We start from the raw sequence: 19,213 nt of genomic DNA, 5'->3' as shown, positions 1-19,213 counted from the left end.
CAGATAGCTTAATTCAAGTATTTTTTACATAGTAAGGGCATATTAAATGGGTCATGAACTGAGAAAACAATTCCCTTGATCTTTTGAAATATAAGAATTCATTCTATGTTTCAGAACTTGGCCATGGTCACTCATTTGCGTAGTGTAAATAACGAGAGGCAAACATGCAGGTCTACACAGAAACCAAACGATAAAGATGGCTCTGAAGACAAGAAGACACTGTACAGTGCCTAGTTGTGGAAAAACAGTCTTTACGTTTCCTTCCTTCTGATCCCAAAGTTAGGAAAGAATTATTTTTTTAATGAAGATCCAGACCACGTCAGTCATTATATTTTTTTCTTTTCAGAACAGAACAGAAAATAGGCTATTACTTCTAAATGATTATGTTTTTTTATGTAAAAATCTCGATAACATTATAAGGGGACCTCAGAGAACAGTAGTAAAATATAAAAAAGGCAGTTTATGACCTTTTAAGGACACACAGATGCAAATGAAATGGAAATCCATACAGCATCAATAGATCTATTTTACTGACATTTATGCTGTCCATTTCACTAATACACAGTCTGGATCAGTAACATTTGGTGTTCATGAAGTGCTACCTGTATTGCCCTCCAGGGGGCATCAATAAACTTTTTCTAATGTTTCACAATTGTTTTCAAGAGGGTGCTGCAGGGATGACTTATTTTTGTGTAATGACCCAGAAGCCCTGCGACAAAATCCAACAGGATTTTCAGCTTTTGGCTTTTGGATGAGTGCAGAAATTAAACTCTGTGACCAAAGTTGTGACACACACACACACACAAATAAAAATTGTTCATTACAGTAATCGGGAACAGAATACTGTTTCTTCATTAATGAATAACTAAACAGGAACAAATGAGTAAAAAATGAGTAATGCAATATTAACATTCCAGTAACTACTATTATGTAACAAGAAACTCTTAGTAAGTTGCACTCACGTGAATCACTATTAGCTAATCAGTCACTACTATTTTCTCATTGAACTACTAAGAAATTATGGCTGAATTTTGTTTTACAGTGCATGTACTTACAAAGTACTTACCTAATAAAGTACCGGATAATATAAGGTAACTATATAGGTTAAGGTTAGGTGTAGGGGTTCAGGGTTAGCACATATTTATTACCCAGCTATTGTAATTACTAAAACAAATTACCTTGTACATGTGGAACAGGACTGCAAAATAAAGTGCTACTGAAATGATATACAAATTTGGGTCACATTTTATTTTAGGGTCCGATTCTCGCTATTAACAAATCATTAACTATGACTTTTGCCTCAATAAACTCATGATTTATTGCTTATTAATAATAAGGTAGTTGTTAAGTTTAGGTATTAGGTGAGATTAGGGATGTAGAATATGGACATGCAGAATATGTGCTTTATAAACACTAATAAATAATCAGTATGTTAATAATAGGCATGCTAATAAGTGACTAGTTAACAGTGAGAATTGTTCCATTATACTATAGTGTTACCCAAATTTGTAATTAATGTGAAACGAATTGGGTAACACTTTAGAGTAGGTGACACTTATTCATTATTAACAACGACTTTTCCCTCAATAAATTCCTAATTTGCTGCTTATTAATGGTTAGTAAGGTAGTTGTTACGTTTAGGTATTGGGTAGGATTAGGGATGTAGAATAAGGTCATGTAGAACAAGGCATTAATATGTGCTTAATTAGTACTAATAAATGGCTAATATTCTAGAAATATGCATGCTAATAAGCAATTAGTTAAGAAACCGTAAGATTTTGGATGTTAATTCCTTTAGAAAGATGTCCTGCATTAGCTATCCATTTGTGATAACACTTTATTTTACGGTTTCTAAACTAGTTGCTTAGTAGCATGCATATTACTATATTAATGCTTTATTCTGCATGACCATATTTGACCTGACCATACCTAAACTTAACAACTGTCTTACTAACTATTAATAAGCAGCAAATTAGGAGTTTATTGAGGCAACAGTCATAGTTAACAGATAGTAATAGTTAGCCGCAAACTAAAGTGAGATTTGTTTCTCAGTAGCTCCCTGGAAGGTATGAAAAACATAGCAGTAGTTACTTATTAGCTAACAGTGAACCAAAGCATTTAAGAGAGTGACATTACTAAATCATTAATCAAAGTGTGTTGTTAAATGTAGCTACTAGAATGTTGATATTGTATTACTCATTTGTCTTGCAGTTTTTCATTTATGAATGAACAGTATTCTGAAGTGTTCTCAGATAATCTTAAGAACTACAGAAATGTTATGAATTTTGAAGCCTAAATATAAACAACAGAAAAAACTAGACTATAACTAAACCAACTTCAGCATCACTACTATTGAACTTCCCTATCGATAACCCTTTTGGCCTTTATTTATAATCTACACATTGTAAAATGTTTGTTAGAATAGCTTGCAAGTGTGTGATTATAAACACAGAGAGGCTGTGAAAGCAGACTAGTGAGTAGCTGAGTTTGTCTGTTCGGCATGATGACATTTAACGTCCCCAAAAAACAACTAAGGCCCCTTTAGCCATTGGTTAACAATCACTTTTTTTCAAAGCACACATAGACTTTAAAAATCACAAATGGTGTTTTACTGATGTACTTTATTTTGTAGTATGAAATATGAAATACCTTGTACCAAATGTACCAAAACGCTAGCTCGTTTCTGAGTTTTATGACTCCTTTCTGTAGCATATTCAGAAGACAAATCAAAAGACATAAGGCAAAAAGACATTTAAAGGTTTTTACTATGTTGCATTCACTTATGTGTCATACAGGTGGCCACTGGCTCTTCTTACCCACACTGACCATTTTTTCATGCTTTAAACAACAGATATGTCAGACATTCACATTTTGGTTCAGGTGTCACATCAGAGCACATGAGAGTATCAACTAAACAGTAATTTGTATGACAATTCTCCTAATTGTCACTAAATCATAACTTTAGATACAAAATACTTTCCATAAATTAAATGATCTCATCTTGAAAATGCTGTCACATGCTTTATTTGGTTGCCTAAAACAAGAAGTGACATTTTACCCTGGTTCTCCTGCAAGAAATTATAATCATCCTTTGTGACACTGAATAACTGTAACTCAGAGTCATTTATGGAATCAGGAATCAAGCACAGATGGAGAATCTCCGTCCTGAATGATTTGTTCTGATCTACAGACAGTTGAGAGGCTTTTAGCGGTAGCAGACCTCAGAAATCTCCATTGCTAGCTCAAGCAGCTCACTGGCCTCTTGACAGGAGTTCATGAAACTACAGTCAAAATCCATGTTACAGCTGCACCAGTCTTTTCCTTTGGACGCCTCATCCGAGGTGCTGTAATACTTGTAAGAAGGAAAGCAGCGGCCAAGCGCCCGCTCACAAGTGTCGGGCAGCATGGCTATAATGTCACAGAAACGGCAGTAGAGGCAAGCCAGCAGGATGGAGGCGCAGTCATCTGGAAGGATGGAAATTAACAAATTAAACATGTTATAGAGACACTGAATTAAACTTCAGAAACTGCAAGCCTTGCTTGACTGTGCAGAACTTGAAATCACAATGCTTGAGTGTGTTGGATAAATGCTAGGTGCTTCTGCGTTTGCTTATAAAGTCAGGCAAACATACAACCCTCCATGACTGAGTTTGGGCACCCCTGGGCTATAGCAAAGTACAGTGCACAGCATAAATGAGTACACCCTCTCTAAAACTTAACAAAAATAACTAAATCATAGTCAGACTTAATGCTGACAACAATGAAACCACTTGGGAGAGAACTGCCAGGTGACTTATTTCTTAGCACAAAAGAAGACAGTGGTACAAGAGGTATACCAAATTATTGTTTGAAGTGTGAAAATATAGCAGAAGTAGCACCAACATTCAAAAACAATGGACTTGTGACAAGGCTCCTCAAATAATCAGGTCTTCACTTTAAGTTTTCATTTAGGAAAAAGAGCTGAAGAAATACCATGCAAGTGCCTCAGAGCTGGCAAATGCTATGAAAAGAGTGACATTTTATCTCACAGAGTACGATGCAGTCTGCAGAAATGTTGTCATCACTAGAATTACCTACTGTAGCCAAAGCACAATAAACTCATTTAACCTCTTTCAAGGCCCATATTTACAAAAAAGACTTCTGGGAATCCATACTCTGATTTCAAGAGACCAAGTCAATCATTTCGGATCCAAAAGCATCCAAGATGTTCTGTTGTTGCTAGAGGAGGAGTACAGTGAGAAATGCCTCATACCCACAGTGACGTTCAGTGATAGTAAAGCTTTTATATAGGGATGCATGAGTGCTGAAGGTTTGAGGAAGTTGTGCTTTATCAATGCTGTCATGAATTTACACACCACTGTGTGATGTAATACAAAAAACTAAACCTGCAGATGCTACCCTCCTCTCATTCCCAGCATTGCTGGGCATTTTTTCAGCATGACAATGAAGATATTCATTCTCCCTAGGTGAAAATCCTTCAGTGGACAAGTATTTCACTCAAACTTAACACTCTTGAGCAGCTGTGGGGGATTCTGTAGAGACGAGCTGAGTAAAACTCCCCATTAAAGACCAGGGCATTTGAGGAGGTCGTCCTCCAGGAGTTAAACAGGACAGATGTGGCCTTTTTTTGTACACTCAGTGCCAAGAAGGGTCAGAGCAGTATACTTAAAGTTCTGGAGGACATACTAAGTACTAGAATATTATACATTTGCTGAATTAAATATAGGGGGTACTCATTTCTGCAATCCTTCATTTAAACTAAATTGACTTCTTTAGTTATTTTACAGAAGATAAAAGCACATATTTTGTTGTTTTTATTAAAGTATATGTTTAATACATGTAAATTTTGCCATCTTTCAATGAATTACATTAGTGATCATTAGGAAAATACATCTTTTATATTTATTCAGAGGGGGTGTACTCATTTATGCCGTGCACTGTACATTCCAAAGTCATGGTAACACCATAGTACATTTTGTTATTGTTAGCTGCACGAATATTTGTAAAATGTCATTCTAGAAGTCCCTTAGTTATAATAAATGTTCCCTTGCATATTTACTTTGTGTGCGAGGGAAGTGCAGGTGATGGTTAAGTTCAGTGTACATCAACAGTTATCATTACCTCAACACTTCTTATTGCATACATTATTTATTTCTGCAGACATCCGTGCACCGAGTTAAGTGCAGGCTGCCATAAACTGCTCTAATTACACTAAAAATGGCAGCAATCAGCCGTTCCAGACAGTCCGAGAGATGAATGGCACAAATGAGAGATGACCAAACCATATGTTACACCATTTCATCAGCACACAATTCCTCAGAACTTTATTTTAAGGTCCAATCCTCACTATTAAAGGGGTCATCGGATGCAAAGTTCACTTTTACATGCGTGTTTGCAGTGTATGTACACATCTACCCTATAATGATAAAAATCCATGCAGTGGAATTTAATTAATCTGTAAAAATAATATCCCATTTCAACTCGAGCCATCCTCAGATGCCTGTCGGTGTGGCGTCACACCCACAGAGGCCGCTCCCACGATAATTGATTAACATGAGCGTCTTACCTCAGACCCGCCCTAAATAAGCTGTAACAGTCCGACCTCAATTGTTTCGATGCCGGAGCAGACAAGAATATCTCAGATTGAGCGATTGAGGTGTTTTTGCTGGATGTAATAATGAACATAGTGGTCGTCATTTACTCCGGACATCTGAGCCACTGAAGATGCAGTAGATTAAGTTTGTTTGTGAAGGGAATGCACCTCCCGATCTTCATAAATGCATCTATGTTTGTGCAAATCATTCGTGATCCAGCTTCACCTACAGCAGAAGTGAGTACAAGTGTGTTTAATTAATCTCTGCGAACCCCTTTCCTAAACATGCTAGTTACCAAGTTTTGCAGCTCAGTAAACAGGCTCGTCACTCCACAGAGAGGAGAGAGGGGCGGGGCGAGCAGAGCTCATTTGCATTTAAAGGAACAATCCCTCAGAATGGGTTGATTTTTGCAGAGCTGATTTTGACAAGGTAAAAAGTGTGTTGTTTTACACAACCATTGAGAATTTTTAACAAAGTATATTATAGACTTTTCATTAAGACTCTAAAGAATCATATCAACTGGAAAATGGGCATCCGATGACAAACCCTTTAACAAACCATTAACTATGACTTTTCGTTCAATAGACTCCTAACTTGCTTCTTATTAATAGTAAGGTACATGTTACGTTTAGTTATTAGGTAGTATTAGGGGTGTAGAATATGGTCATGCAGAATATGTGCTTTATAAATACTAATGAACAGCCACTGTGTTAATAATAGGCATCCTAATAAGCAACTAGTTAATAGTGAGAATTACAGAACTATGATTATAGGACATATGTGGTTGCACTTGCCACTTTGCAAAGAATCAGACTAATGCCAGATGTGACGCCTTATAGACAGGAACTCTGTATAGGTGTGTAATTATATTAAGGGTTGTTGGAGCAGAAATGGAGCACGTAAATGCACAGCGGGGAGAAATAAGTGGTCGCCTGAAGCCATTAACGTAACAGAATACATTCCCCTGGTGAACTAACCTAACAGCTAGAGAAACAAAGTGACCCAAATATAGTTAGGATGAGCACACAACAGTGAGAGAATTATATTTCAATATTCCTCAAAGTACAGGTTTATGGTCATCTATCTTACATAAGGCTTTTATGAGCTCTGTCGCTGCTGGAGTCTTTTAGCATCTGAGTGTTGGTGTGAGTGCTCATAAAAGTGCACTTCACTCTGCAGGAGAGCTGCAAGCACATCCAATTAACATCTTTACAAGTGTGCTCGGGACAAAAGTGAGTGACTGATACTTCAGCGGGTGTTGAAACAACAGAATTTAACAGTAAAAGACTTTAATCAGCAACCAAAAACAATTTCAGCTGTGTAGTTTCTGCAGAATAATACTTGTGAAACAAACTCAAAACAGACCTATGTGAAGTGTAAAAAAAAAAAAACTAAACTAAAGTTTACTTGCTGCCTTAAATTTGAAGGATAATCAAATAGGTTGTACAACTCATTTCAACCCAAATGTATCTCTTAAAATTTAATCTCATATAACTTATAAAAAGAATTTTAGCTGCTTAAATTATTTTGATGATTTAAGTACTGTAGCTACATAAGTAAAACCATTCCTGGATTTTTCTCCATATAGTGGACTTCAATGCAGGTCAACGGGTTGAAGGTCCAAATTGCAGATTCAGTGCAGTTTCAAAGGGCTGGACACGATCCCAGACGAGGAATAAGGGTTTTATCTAGGGAAACGATTGGTCATTTTATAAAAATATACAACTACAATATATTTTCCTTAACCACAAATGCTCAGATATTCAACCCAATGATCCCCACTGAAGTCCACTATATGGAAAAAAAAAATCCTCAAATGTAAAATGTAATTTATTTCTGTTGTGGCAAAGCTGAATTTTCAGCATCATTATTTGTCTTCAGTGTCACGGTCTGAAATGTATTATTATTATTTCTTATTATCTTTAATAATTTAAAAATGATTAATTTCTTGGGGAAAAAAAAGGACTGATCCCCACACAACTATTGAACAGAAGTGTGTAGATACAATTTCATGTGTTATATATACACATGCAAGTAATCGGTCTATTTGTGCTAATAATAGAATAATTTAAATAATAATTACAATGATAAATAATAATTTAAAACTATTATATGTGGTGCCCATCTGTAAAAAAAAAAAAAATAATAATAATAAAAAAATTTCAATTTCATAATCATTTTTATATTACCAATTTGTCTTATTTATGTAATCGTTATTTAATATTATGAATCATTAATTAATCATTTATTATAAATGTTATTTAATTATTTTTATCTGTTTATCTTCAGATGGATATTTCATGAGTGTTTAATTGATTTAGTCTACTTCATATTCACAATTCAATCACATTTGTTTTACGTTAACATTAAGGTTAAACAGGTTTAAGGACACTGTCCCAGGAGTCTTTAGCAGCCAGGACAAATTTGACTTACTGGACACATTATAAACATCAAAAAGAGAAGTACTGAAGATGTACCTGCGGCATCAGGCTGAGAGGACTCAAAAGAAGTGAGGGAGCTGCTCTGGGCGCTGGGCTTTCCACGCGAGCAGAGCGAAGCACTGGATCCTGTCCACTCACTGTCCCCCGGGGACGCCGACGACACGGGCTCCGCTGCAGCATCCACGTCCTGCTCTGAGATGGTGCTCAACCTTCTCACCCCACTAACTACAGCTTCATTCATTCTGCATGCAGGGTTATAAGAATGCAATCACAGATGGAAATGAGAACAAATATTACAGCAAAAAGACATGCTAAAGACATGGAGGACAAAATACTATACCTTGAGTGGTTCCAACAGCCCTGCCTCCTGATACGAGCCTGTAATTCCCAAGAACAAATCAGCCGGATCTAAGCCAGAGTCAACCAATAGTTTGGCTGTTATGTCCAGAACTATCCTGGAACACAATGTAATTACTGCGCAGATAAATCTGCAGGGTATAAAGAGCACTGGAAACAATAATGCACCTGACTTGAGAGTGAGAAAGAAGATATGAATGGAATATCTTTAGAATAACCTGTGCTGAATAAATTATTAAACACCAGCTGCGTGCAAAGAGTCTCTGGAGGGTTTCCAGCGTGACTGCAGCATTGTGAAATGGATTTCATGAGAGCTTGTGTTGATGCATCATTTCAAGGATGGTTCTTTGGTTTTAATGCGACGAAATTACATTAAAGTCGAAAAAAAACCAGAAAAGCTTTGTCCTGCTAAAGGGAAACTGGCTGTTTATATTCAAAATGCACATTCAGCATATGGAAATTTGCGGGAATAAAGGATGGCTATACAAAAACACAAACATACAGAGAAAAAAAGTTTATTTTCCTTCCCAATCTCTGTTTAAAAAAACCAAAAACTTTCAGCTTTATTATCATCTTATTTTTCTCAGTATCAACAATGAAAAACACAATCACATCTCAGGCACATTAAGCAGATTTGAGATAAAAATAGCAATAAATTAACCAAATGTGCAACTTCAGGTAGAAACAAATGCCCTTCTTAAAACATCTAAACACTCAGAAGAGAAAAATGATAATTGTAGAAAAGCTGTCACTGAGGTGTTATTTTTCCAAACGCTACACCTTTGTACCTCTTTTACCTGTCAAATTGCATATTGGCATTTTGAAGGTACATAATTAATATCAAAAGTATACATATTAGCACCTTTTGGAAGGATATCAGCCCAAGAATAGCTTTTTTACCTTTTTTTTTTTTTTTGAGACTAGCAGAAAACAGATTCTTATCGTTGTTGATTGTCTAATACATTAGATAAAAACTTCGTGAAACCCCTAACGCATGAGTGAGAACAAAACATCCTGCTATTTCCTCAATCTCAGTTTTCATGGCATCACAGAAGCAAAGTGATGCTCTTAAAGGGATACTTCACCCAGTAATGAAAATTGCCCCATGATTTACTCATCCACAAGCCATTCCAGGTCTATATGACCTTCTTCCTTCAAACGAATACAATCGGAGTTATATTAAAAAATGTCCTGGCTCTTCCAAGCTTTATAATGGCAGTGAATGGGTGTCGAGATTTTAAAGTCCTATAAAGTGCATCCATCCATCATAAAAAGTGCTCCACATGACTTCGGGGAATTAATAAAGGCTTTCTGATATGAACTGATGTGTTTGTGTAAGACAAATATCCATATTTTAAACTTTATAAACCGTAATCTCTATCTTACGCTAACTGTCGTACGCACGTATGGTTTATAAAGTTTTAAATGTGGATTTTTTTTTTGCACAAACACATATGTTGGCTTCAGAAGGCCTTTATTAACCCCCGGAACCATGTGGAGCACTTTTTACGATGGTTGGATGCACTTTTTTGGGCTTTAAAAATCTCAACAGCCACTCACTACCATTATAAAGCCTGAAAGAGCCAGGACATTTTTTTAATAGAACTCCAATTGAATTAATCTGATTGAAGAAAGACAAATATACCTATGATGGCTTGAGGATGAGTAAAACTTGGTGTAATTTTCATTTTTGGGTGAACTATCACTTTTATTGATTGTTTTGTAACAGTTCCCTCCTTCTCAGCATCACACAACAGTCTAAACAAAACCTTTTCACTTCACAACAAATCAAACCCTATGAGAACATCTGTTCTGATACTTAGTCTTTGTGACTGATGAATGGATTCAAGTGGATTGATATTGCTGAATGAGTCACTTTAAAACCCATCGATCAAAGAAATTTGACTGGTAAACACGTGAAATCTTTGGCACTGCAGAGACAATTAGAGACATTTGCATAAAACATAATCAGGAATGTCTAAAATATTTCACAGAAGTATTTTAAAGTGCACTTCATCAGTGACAATTCCTTCAATAATTAATCTCCATTTTCAAATCACTGCAAAATTATATAACACCCTTTTTAGATTATAGACTGAGCAAGTTAGAAGCTCTCGAAATAGCAAAGACTTACAGAGAGTTCGGTTGATTACACCATCAATATCTGTGGCGAGGAATCAATTCAAGCAATATCTTACATCGTAGCTGCTCTGTTCAATGGGTTCAGATTCAGTGCAGCACAAAATCTGGAGTCAAAGTTGATGAAACTAAGCTGCCACTGAGAATCAAACCGTCTGATGAGAAGTGTCCGCTGGTTGATGCTTCACCTGAGCAGTTTCCCATTCTAAGAGAAGTGAGGTCTAGACCACATCATTCCTGAGGGCTGGTGGATGGTGGAGTTGGCGCCACAGTCGATGTAGCGGTAAGCTTCCAGAGTGTTCTGTGTCGTCCTCACCATGTAGGAGGTTTTCACAGTGGTCCTGAGGTGTATAAGAGAAACGGTCTGGACTATTTCATAAGAATTTAGAAAAGAATTCTATATATACAGGTGCATCTCAATAAATTAGAATGTCCTGGAAAAGTTCATTTATTTCAGTAATTCAACTCAAATTGTGAAACTCGTGTATTAAATAAATTCAATGCACACAGACTGAAGTAGTTTAAGTCTTTGGTTCTTTTAATTGTGATGATTTTGGCTCACATTTAACAAAAACCCACCAATTCACTATCCCAACAAATTAGAATACTTCATAAGTATTCAGGTATAAAACATTTAACATTTAAAACAAAAGTATAAAAAAAAAAAAAAAAAAACATTTTTAGTGAATTGTTGGCCTTCTGGGAAAGTATGTTAATTTACTGTATATGTACTCAATACTTGGTAGAGGCTCCTTTTGCTTTAATTACTGCCTCAATTCAGCGTGGCATGGAGGTGATCAGTCTGTGGCACTGCTGAGGTGATATGGAAGCCCAGGTTTCTTTGACAGTGGCCTTCAGCTCATCTGCATTTTTTTGTCTCGTTTCTCATTTTCCTCTTGACAATACCCCATAGATTCTCTATGGGGTTCAGTTCTGGTGAGTTTGCTGGACAGTCAAGCACACCAACACCATGGTCATTTAACCAACTTTTGGTGCTTTTGGCAGTGTGGACAGGTGCCAAATCCTGCTGGAAAATTAAATCAGCATCTTTAAAAAGCTGGTCAGCAGAAGGAAGTGCTCTAAAATTTCTTGGTAAACGGGTGCAGTGACTTTGGTGTTCAAAAGACACAGCGGACCAACACCAGCAGATGACATTGCACCCCAAATCATCACAGACTGTGGAAACATAACACTGGACTTCAAGCAACTTGGGCTATGAGCTTAACCACCCTTCCTCCAGACTCTAGGACCTTGGTTTCCAAATGAAATACAAAACTTTTTCTCATCTGAAAAGAAGACTTTGGACCACTGGGCAACAGTCGATTTCTTCTTCTCCTTAGCCCAGGTAAGACGCCTCTGACATTGTCTGTGGTTCAGGAGTGACTTAACAAGAGGAGTACGACAACTGTAGCCAAATTCCTTGACATGTCGTGTGTGTGGTGACTCTTGATGCCTTGACCCCAGCCTCAGTCCATTCCTTGTAAAGTTCACCCAAATTCTTTAATCGATTTTGCTTGACAAGCCTCTCAAGGCTGCGGTTCTCTCGGTTGGTTGCGCATCCTTTTCTTCCACACTTTTTCCTTCCACTCAACTTGGTGTTAACATACTTGGATACCTGAATGTTTGTGGCTTACCCTCCTTGTGAAGGGTGTCAATGACTGTCTTCTGGACAACTGTCAGATCTTCCTCATGATTGTGTAGTGTAGTTAACCAAACTGAGAGACCATTTTGAAGGCTCAGGAAACCTTTGCAGGTGTTTTGAGTTGATTCGCTGATTGGTATGTCACCATATTCTAATTTGTTGAGATAGTGAATTGGTGGGTTTTTGTTAAATGTGAGCCAAAATCATCACAATTAAAAGAACCAAAGACTTAAACTACTTCAGTCTGTGTGCACTGAATTTATTTAATACACGAGTTTCACAATTTGAGTTGAATTACTGAAATAAATGAACTTTTCCATGACATTATAATTTATTGAGATGTACCTGTATATACTCAAGCAAAGTTGTTTATAAGTGAACAAATGAGAAAACTGTTCTTAACGACCACATTTACTGTTGCTCGACAATTTCACAGAAAAAATCCTGTCATTTCCAAGTAATCCATGCAGTTGTGCATGAAGGTGAAGGATTTCCCCTCACATATTTTGTTTGTGTTCAAGTTAGTCATGAAAATTTGTCTTTTTTTAGCTGTGAACTTCCAGTAATGTGACCGCACCTTTATGTTTCACTTCAGCTCCAACTTTCAATGTATGACAACAGCAAAAGAAAAGAAAAGGATGTGAAAAAGTAGTGGCGAGAAACTTACTGCATGAACACCACAATGTTGTGGACTTTGATGCTTGCCATGGTGCAAAAGGCACTGAGAAAACAGTAAAAAATAGTTCAAAAGCAGAAGGTCAACAACAGATTCATAGGATCAGCTTGTTCAAAGAAAACTGATTTGATACTCACTAAACGTAAGAGAGACTTCCACCAATCTCCATCTTGACAGTGAAGTTGACCTGCATTAAAAACATGTTACTTACTCTACAACAGCACAACTACTATCCAATTCTCAACAGTCTGTGATTTCTCCCACAAACTGATCAGAAGTGGTGGTATAGATATTTATAGTGTTACAAAAGAGGTGTATTATATTCTATAAATGCTGTTCTTTTGAAATGTAAAGCTAAAATTTACTCCCATGATGTAGATCATCACATGAGCTGCTCACTAATGGATCCTCTGCAGTGAATGGGTGCCATCAGATTGAGAGTCCAAGCAACTGATATAAACATCCCGATAATCCACAAATAATCCACACCACCCTAGTCCATCAATTAATATTTTGAGAAGTGAAAAGCTGTGTGTTTATAAGAAACAAATCCATCTTTTAGCTTTAACCCATTGTTTCTGGTTAAAATGAGTCACAAACCGTAATATTGCTTCCTCAAGTAAAAAAAAAAAAAAAATTCATCCTCTCACATCAAAATCCACCCACATATTTGTTTAGGACTGTTTTGGCTTGTAAACAGTGCTTGATCTATGCATATTTACGAGACGAGACAACTCTTGCACTGGATTATACACTCATTCTATCCAGGAGTGATAGTTTAAAGGAACAAGCCACTTTTTTTGAAAATAGGCTCATTTTCCAACTCCCCTAAAGTTTAACAGTTGAGTTTTACCGTTTTCAAATCCATTCAGCCGATCACCGGGTCTGGCGGTCTCAGCACTTTTAGAATAGCTTAACATAGATCATTGAATCTGATTAGACCAGGGGTGGCGAACGTCGGTCCTGGAGAGCCGCAGCCCTGCAGAGTTCAGCTCCAACCCTAATAAAAACACACCTGCCTGTAGCTTCCTAGTAATCCTTCAGACCTTGATTAGCTTGTTCAGGTGTGTTTGATTAGGGTTAAAGCAAAACTCTCCAGGGCTGCAGCTCTCCAGGACCGACGTTCGCCACCCCTGGATTAGACCGTTAGCATCTCACTCAAAAATGACCAAAGAGTTTTGATATTTTTCCTATTGAAATCTAGACTCTTCTTAATGATGGATTTGTTTCTTTTAAGCATGCTGCTTTTTTTCTTTACAAGGTGTTAATTGATGGACTGGAGTGGCGTGAATTACCTTTGGATTATTGTGATACTTTTTTCAGCTGTTTGGACTGTCATTCTGACGGCACCCATTCACCACAGAGGATTCACTGGTGATTAAGTGATGTAATGCTACATTTGAAGAGTTCAGATGCAAAAGCCTCTAAAACCATCTGACATATTTCTTTAAAATTTGCATTTCTTTCTGGCTACTTTGTATAGCTTTCTATGTAAGCACTGGTTCTTCTGATTGTGCTGAGGCTGGAATTTAGCGAGTTTGAAGTAAAAGTATTTGATGGACGTATAGTATGTGTCAGGAGCATTCACTCAATATCATTATCTCATTTTTGACCGAGATGGCTTTTAGCTGGTTTTGCATCTGAACTCTTCATTTCTTAAAATTTGTTTCCACGAAGAAACAAACTTATACTGAATGGCCTGAAAGCAACTTTTTTTTTTTTTTTTTTTTTTTTTTTGGGTGAACTATTTCTTTATACCTTCTATTCAAAGAATCCCAGGGAAAAAAAATTAAAAATAAAAAAATTAAAAATAAAATAAACAAACAAACAAAACAAATAAATAAATAAATAAATAAATATGCAACATGAAATGTTTTTGAGGATCAAATCATCAAATCAGAATGATTTCTGAAGGATCATTTGACACTGAGGACTGGAGTAATGAAGCTGAAAATTCAGCTTTGATCACAGGAATAAATTAGATTTTAAAACATATTCAAATAGAAACAAAAACACTCATTTATAATATTAATAATTTACAATTTTAACAATTAATAATAATTTACAAGACTTTTACAGTATGTTTGATCAAATAAATGCTGCCTTGGTGACCATGAAAGATTTCTTTCATATTCTGACCGATCATAATCTTTTGAACACTAGTGTACATTAGAAAATGGATGTTGGGCCAATCAACACACCTGTTTCTGGCTGAGAGGTTGAATATGGATGACGTTGTCTAGCTGTTGAGCTCCGATGACTGTCTTCATGTAGAGCACCTGGCAGCTCACACTGTCCACCAACACCGTGAAGAAATTAGAGTTGGTGACATTCAAGGAGCTCTGTTTAAGACACACACGGACAGACAGATTACAGACAGCATTCAGTACAGTCATAAGCCAAAATTAGTGTTTCTTTAAATTACTGGTCTGACTGAAAGAGCTTAGTTTTTATTGTGCATATAATGTTTTGACGTCCAATTTAACAGTTCTAGACTAGAGCGGCATTGTGAACATTACAAGAATAAGTTTGTAACATTACCAGTATGTTATTACATTTCGATTTTGAAGGAATATGAATACAATTTAATGAAAAAGGACAATTATGATTGCAACAAGGCTTTAGAATATATGCCTTGACACAATTCTTCATATTATTTAACCTATTATAAAAACTAATAAACACATATAACAGAAATCACCGTCATGTTGATAAGCACTTTGCTGTTGTTACGGTCAAAGTGCACAGTCACAGAGCGAATCCCATCATCAACGACCAGCACAGGACGTGGAAAAAGGAAGAAAGCCACCAAAAAAGACGCCAGCAGACACAAAATCACTGACAGCACCACATATAACTTCCTGCCAAGAGAAGGATTGCAAAATCATGAAACTACTTCTGTACTTCAAGACATTTTCTAAAGGGATTGTCTGCCGAAAAAAATAATCATTTACTTACTCTCAAGTTTTTCCAAAGCAGTGAAATTAATTCAGGTTTGAAACAACTTGGGAGTGAGTAAATGATGACAGAAGTTTCATTTTTGGCTGATTTATCTCATTATTTTTTAAATTAAAATATATATTACTTTGTGGCTTTCTAAAAGGCAAATATCAAAATGAACATCAAGGCTGTTTCCAAACGAGAATGTCTGTGTGCAATAACTTACGTTCTCCGTGGCTGTAACCTTTGATCGCTGTAGGGGATCAGAGCAACTAACTCGTTTAACTGACCTGGAGAAGAAAAAACACTTGATTCAATCAGAGGTCAGATAACACGTAGTGCATGCGGTCATCTACACAACTTCATGACCTCAGTCAATAAAACAGATTATCTGCTGACTTTTTACGGATGTGATCACTGTGTAAAATTCTTTGAGAACTTAAACGTAAATTAAAGAAAGACTCATTTTTGAAAAACAAGTAAATATAATACTAATACTAATAACAATAACAAGAAAATAAGGGGGGGGGAAGTGAGTGATTCTAATGAAAGTGATTTTGGGATCATTGACTGTGCATAAAACTTTTTTCTCCTGGTTTTCAAGATGAAACACAACCTGGCCATGTTTTAACGCTCAAATGTAAGATGTGTGGCTTTTTTGACATCCATACCTGATGGGATGCGTCCAGACCCCTGGCAAGTAGGACAGGTGATGCTGTCCCGGCCTGTGAACTCCACATACGGGAACTGGGCGATGTCCTCCTGTCTATCCAGACCGTCCAGAGAGTCATCCCCTCCCATCAGAGACCCCTTATGACCAGCCCTGCTGTGACGGGACAGCAGCGAGCGGCCGTGCCGGCACACAGATGCACCCATGGGAAGCACACACCAACTCCAGCCTGATACCAGCAACTACAGACAGATGATCAGCAATCCAAAAGTAGTCAGAATACATGACCTAAAATGAGTTATCACATTACTGACTACAAATTTCAGCATGTAGTTTGCATTCAGTAACACTACATTCACAGTACAATTTCTATGTAAACCACTCAGCATTGGTCTATGTTTATATATATAAAAACAACTATCAGTTTGACCGTTTCAACCCAGTCTATTATATTTTCAGCTGACTGTACAACTTTACTCAGCTATACACGTTGTCAAACTACCGGGATGCATTATGAAACTTTCAATGAGTTTGCGTTTGGAAACTTACATTTTAATGACTTGTCAGTTTAAGTTCAAGCTCGTGAGAATGAAAAGGCATCGCTTACCTTTAAACTGTACAGTCACACAAATGTCAGTGTGTTCAGTCCTTTTCCGCTGCGGTGTGATTCCGCTCAGTCAGTCCGCTGAGTGCCATTTGTTTGTGTTTGTGTCTCAGTCGCTGTCTCTGCTCTGAAGTGGTCACTACATTAACTCTCTACTGCCATCTGCCGCTCTGGAGATCAACTGCAATTAATAATATTAAGTCAGCTTTCAAAATCCTGCTTCGTGAAGCTTCGAAAACAAGTGGTTTGGAGCGCGAATTAAAAGGTGTGTTCGACTCACTGATCTATATATAATGACGGGATCGCTGATTGCGTTCTAAACTGCCGTCAGGCAGTGAAGCCACCGGAAGTGTTCGATCCGCCATCTTACTATTCCCTACCGGCAGAGAGCACCATTGACGCACAGCTAAACCGCTGACCTAAAATCACCCGATTGTAAGCGTATCAGTCACACAAGACTAGTTTTTATGATACGTGTATGTAAATTAATTTTTACTTAAAATCTTGTCTGCAGTATTTATCGTCTTTTCGAGCAGGATAAGCGATGTTTTGAAATCGTTCAGGTGGGTTTGTCAGCTGCGCACTTGCCGACACAGTTCTGATCAAACACAAATGATATATTTCTTAACGTAAGGAATTATGCAGGAAATAGTAAACATGAACATATATCTGGAATTAGTATCTGAACTTGATTCGAATATACAATAAATAATACAATACAAGCCTGTTATATTGCTCTATGCTGTACTGAAATTAAAATCTTGGGAATAGAGCTTGATGTCTTTAAATCCGTACCAAATGTAATTAGTCAGCGTTATTTCTCCAAGTTATGATGTGAATATTTTAATGTCCCTAAGGGAGCAACATCTATTTCAAACTCTTAAAGATTGCGCAAATTCTATTATATTAAGTGCCTTAAATTACATTTATCTGACTATAACACTACCTGATTTTGCTCAGTTTCGTCATTGGAAATAGTCTGAAACAAAGTCACAACTAAGCCGCATCTCTATTCAAACACAGCTGTCCCGTTTATGAATGAACGGGCGTTTTTAAACGAATCTGAGTCATTGATTCAATTACCCATTCGTAAAGAGTCGCTTCATTCCTGAAAAAATGATTCAGTGATAAAATCAGTGACTTAACGCCATCTGCTGACAGTTTTAGTTTCATTTTTAACGTTTCATTTTCATTTTATCTTTTTAGTTATTTAAATCATTTTAAAATGTTATATTTAACATTTTTGCATTATTAACGTTTATTATTAACATTTATCTCAACATGAATGTTATGTAGGCTGAATTAAACGTTTAAATCATTACCTGATTCGAAATGATGTTAACGAAATCATTGTTGAAACGTGCATTTAGCCTGTAACGTTACGAATAAAAACACTATAACAAAACAGCACAAACAATTATTAACTGTGCAAGGCAAATTATATGTATACAAAGCATAAATCTTTTAGTTTTCAGAATGAGCATTTTGTCATTTGTAAACATGGTGAACGTCCGATGTTTATCATGTTCATGATGTTCGCTACTGTAATGTGTATTTTTAATAAGCAGAGGGAATTCCCGACATTAAACAATAACCGTTTACATGCTTAGGACGTTTGCGTTGTGAGAATGTACAGTGAGACGTCAGATATGAAAACGCTGACTTGTTAGGTGATGTTTTCTCATTAAAGTCGTATTATTTCCTATTCATTCAATAGAATGTTTGCGAATACTAGGGAATAGCGATATGGCGGCGCAGTGGCTTCACTTCTATGACGTCATGAGCTGTCCAGTTCTCTATTATAGATCAATGGTTCGACTTCATCTACGGCTACAGACGACGATCAACGAGAGCAGTCGAGGGCGGAGTTGAAAACGGAGGCGTCAAGTCGGACACTTTTTACTCTCGTTAGTGAAGCTCTCGCGGTGTTTGCATGCATTATCACAGATGAAGTGAATTAAATGCAATATTTATCAAATACACAGACTTTTCAAAAGCGTTTTCATGAGCAACAGAAACACGTTTCATATACTGCTTAATACAGCGCCATCTGAACAAGAATAATGATCAACATAAACATATACTATTTAAATACTAATAAAGTGGGGTTATTTATGCTTTAATCAGTGTTTTATGATATATCTGACTCA

The 19,213-nt window shown here is 36.7% G+C and overlaps 3 protein-coding genes across 3 annotated transcripts in view; 1 reads left to right on the top strand and 2 right to left on the bottom strand.

The window, feature by feature from the left end:
- Window positions 1–19,213, top strand: part of mitfb (melanocyte inducing transcription factor b) — a 226,781-nt gene that overhangs the window by 69,511 nt on the left and 138,057 nt on the right. The gene's annotated exons all lie outside the window — the stretch shown is intronic.
- Window positions 2,683–9,913, bottom strand: LOC127154567 (myoD family inhibitor domain-containing protein 2). Its single transcript, XM_051096184.1, has 3 exons — window positions 8,376–9,913; window positions 8,072–8,277; window positions 2,683–3,465 (listed from the first exon to the last, which is right to left on the bottom strand). The coding sequence occupies exons 2-3, from the start codon at window positions 8,274–8,276 to the stop codon at window positions 3,206–3,208; spliced, it is 465 nt and encodes a 154-aa protein (XP_050952141.1). The 5' UTR covers window position 8,277; window positions 8,376–9,913; the 3' UTR covers window positions 2,683–3,205.
- On the bottom strand, window positions 9,930–18,083 carry tmem106c (transmembrane protein 106C). The gene is made up of 9 exons (XM_051096179.1): window positions 18,010–18,083; window positions 17,067–17,244; window positions 16,461–16,701; window positions 16,016–16,079; window positions 15,551–15,710; window positions 15,051–15,191; window positions 12,987–13,036; window positions 12,841–12,894; window positions 9,930–10,872 (listed from the first exon to the last, which is right to left on the bottom strand). Exons 3-9 carry the CDS (start codon window positions 16,663–16,665, stop codon window positions 10,737–10,739), a joined length of 810 nt encoding a protein of 269 aa, XP_050952136.1. The 5' UTR covers window positions 16,666–16,701; window positions 17,067–17,244; window positions 18,010–18,083; the 3' UTR covers window positions 9,930–10,736.

The sequence above is a fragment of the Labeo rohita genome, chromosome 23 (assembly GCF_022985175.1).
Source record: "Labeo rohita strain BAU-BD-2019 chromosome 23, IGBB_LRoh.1.0, whole genome shotgun sequence".
Lineage (NCBI taxonomy): Eukaryota > Metazoa > Chordata > Actinopteri > Cypriniformes > Cyprinidae > Labeo > Labeo rohita.
Note: the sequence above shows the minus strand (reverse complement) of the source record. Positions and strands in the feature narration are given on the sequence as shown.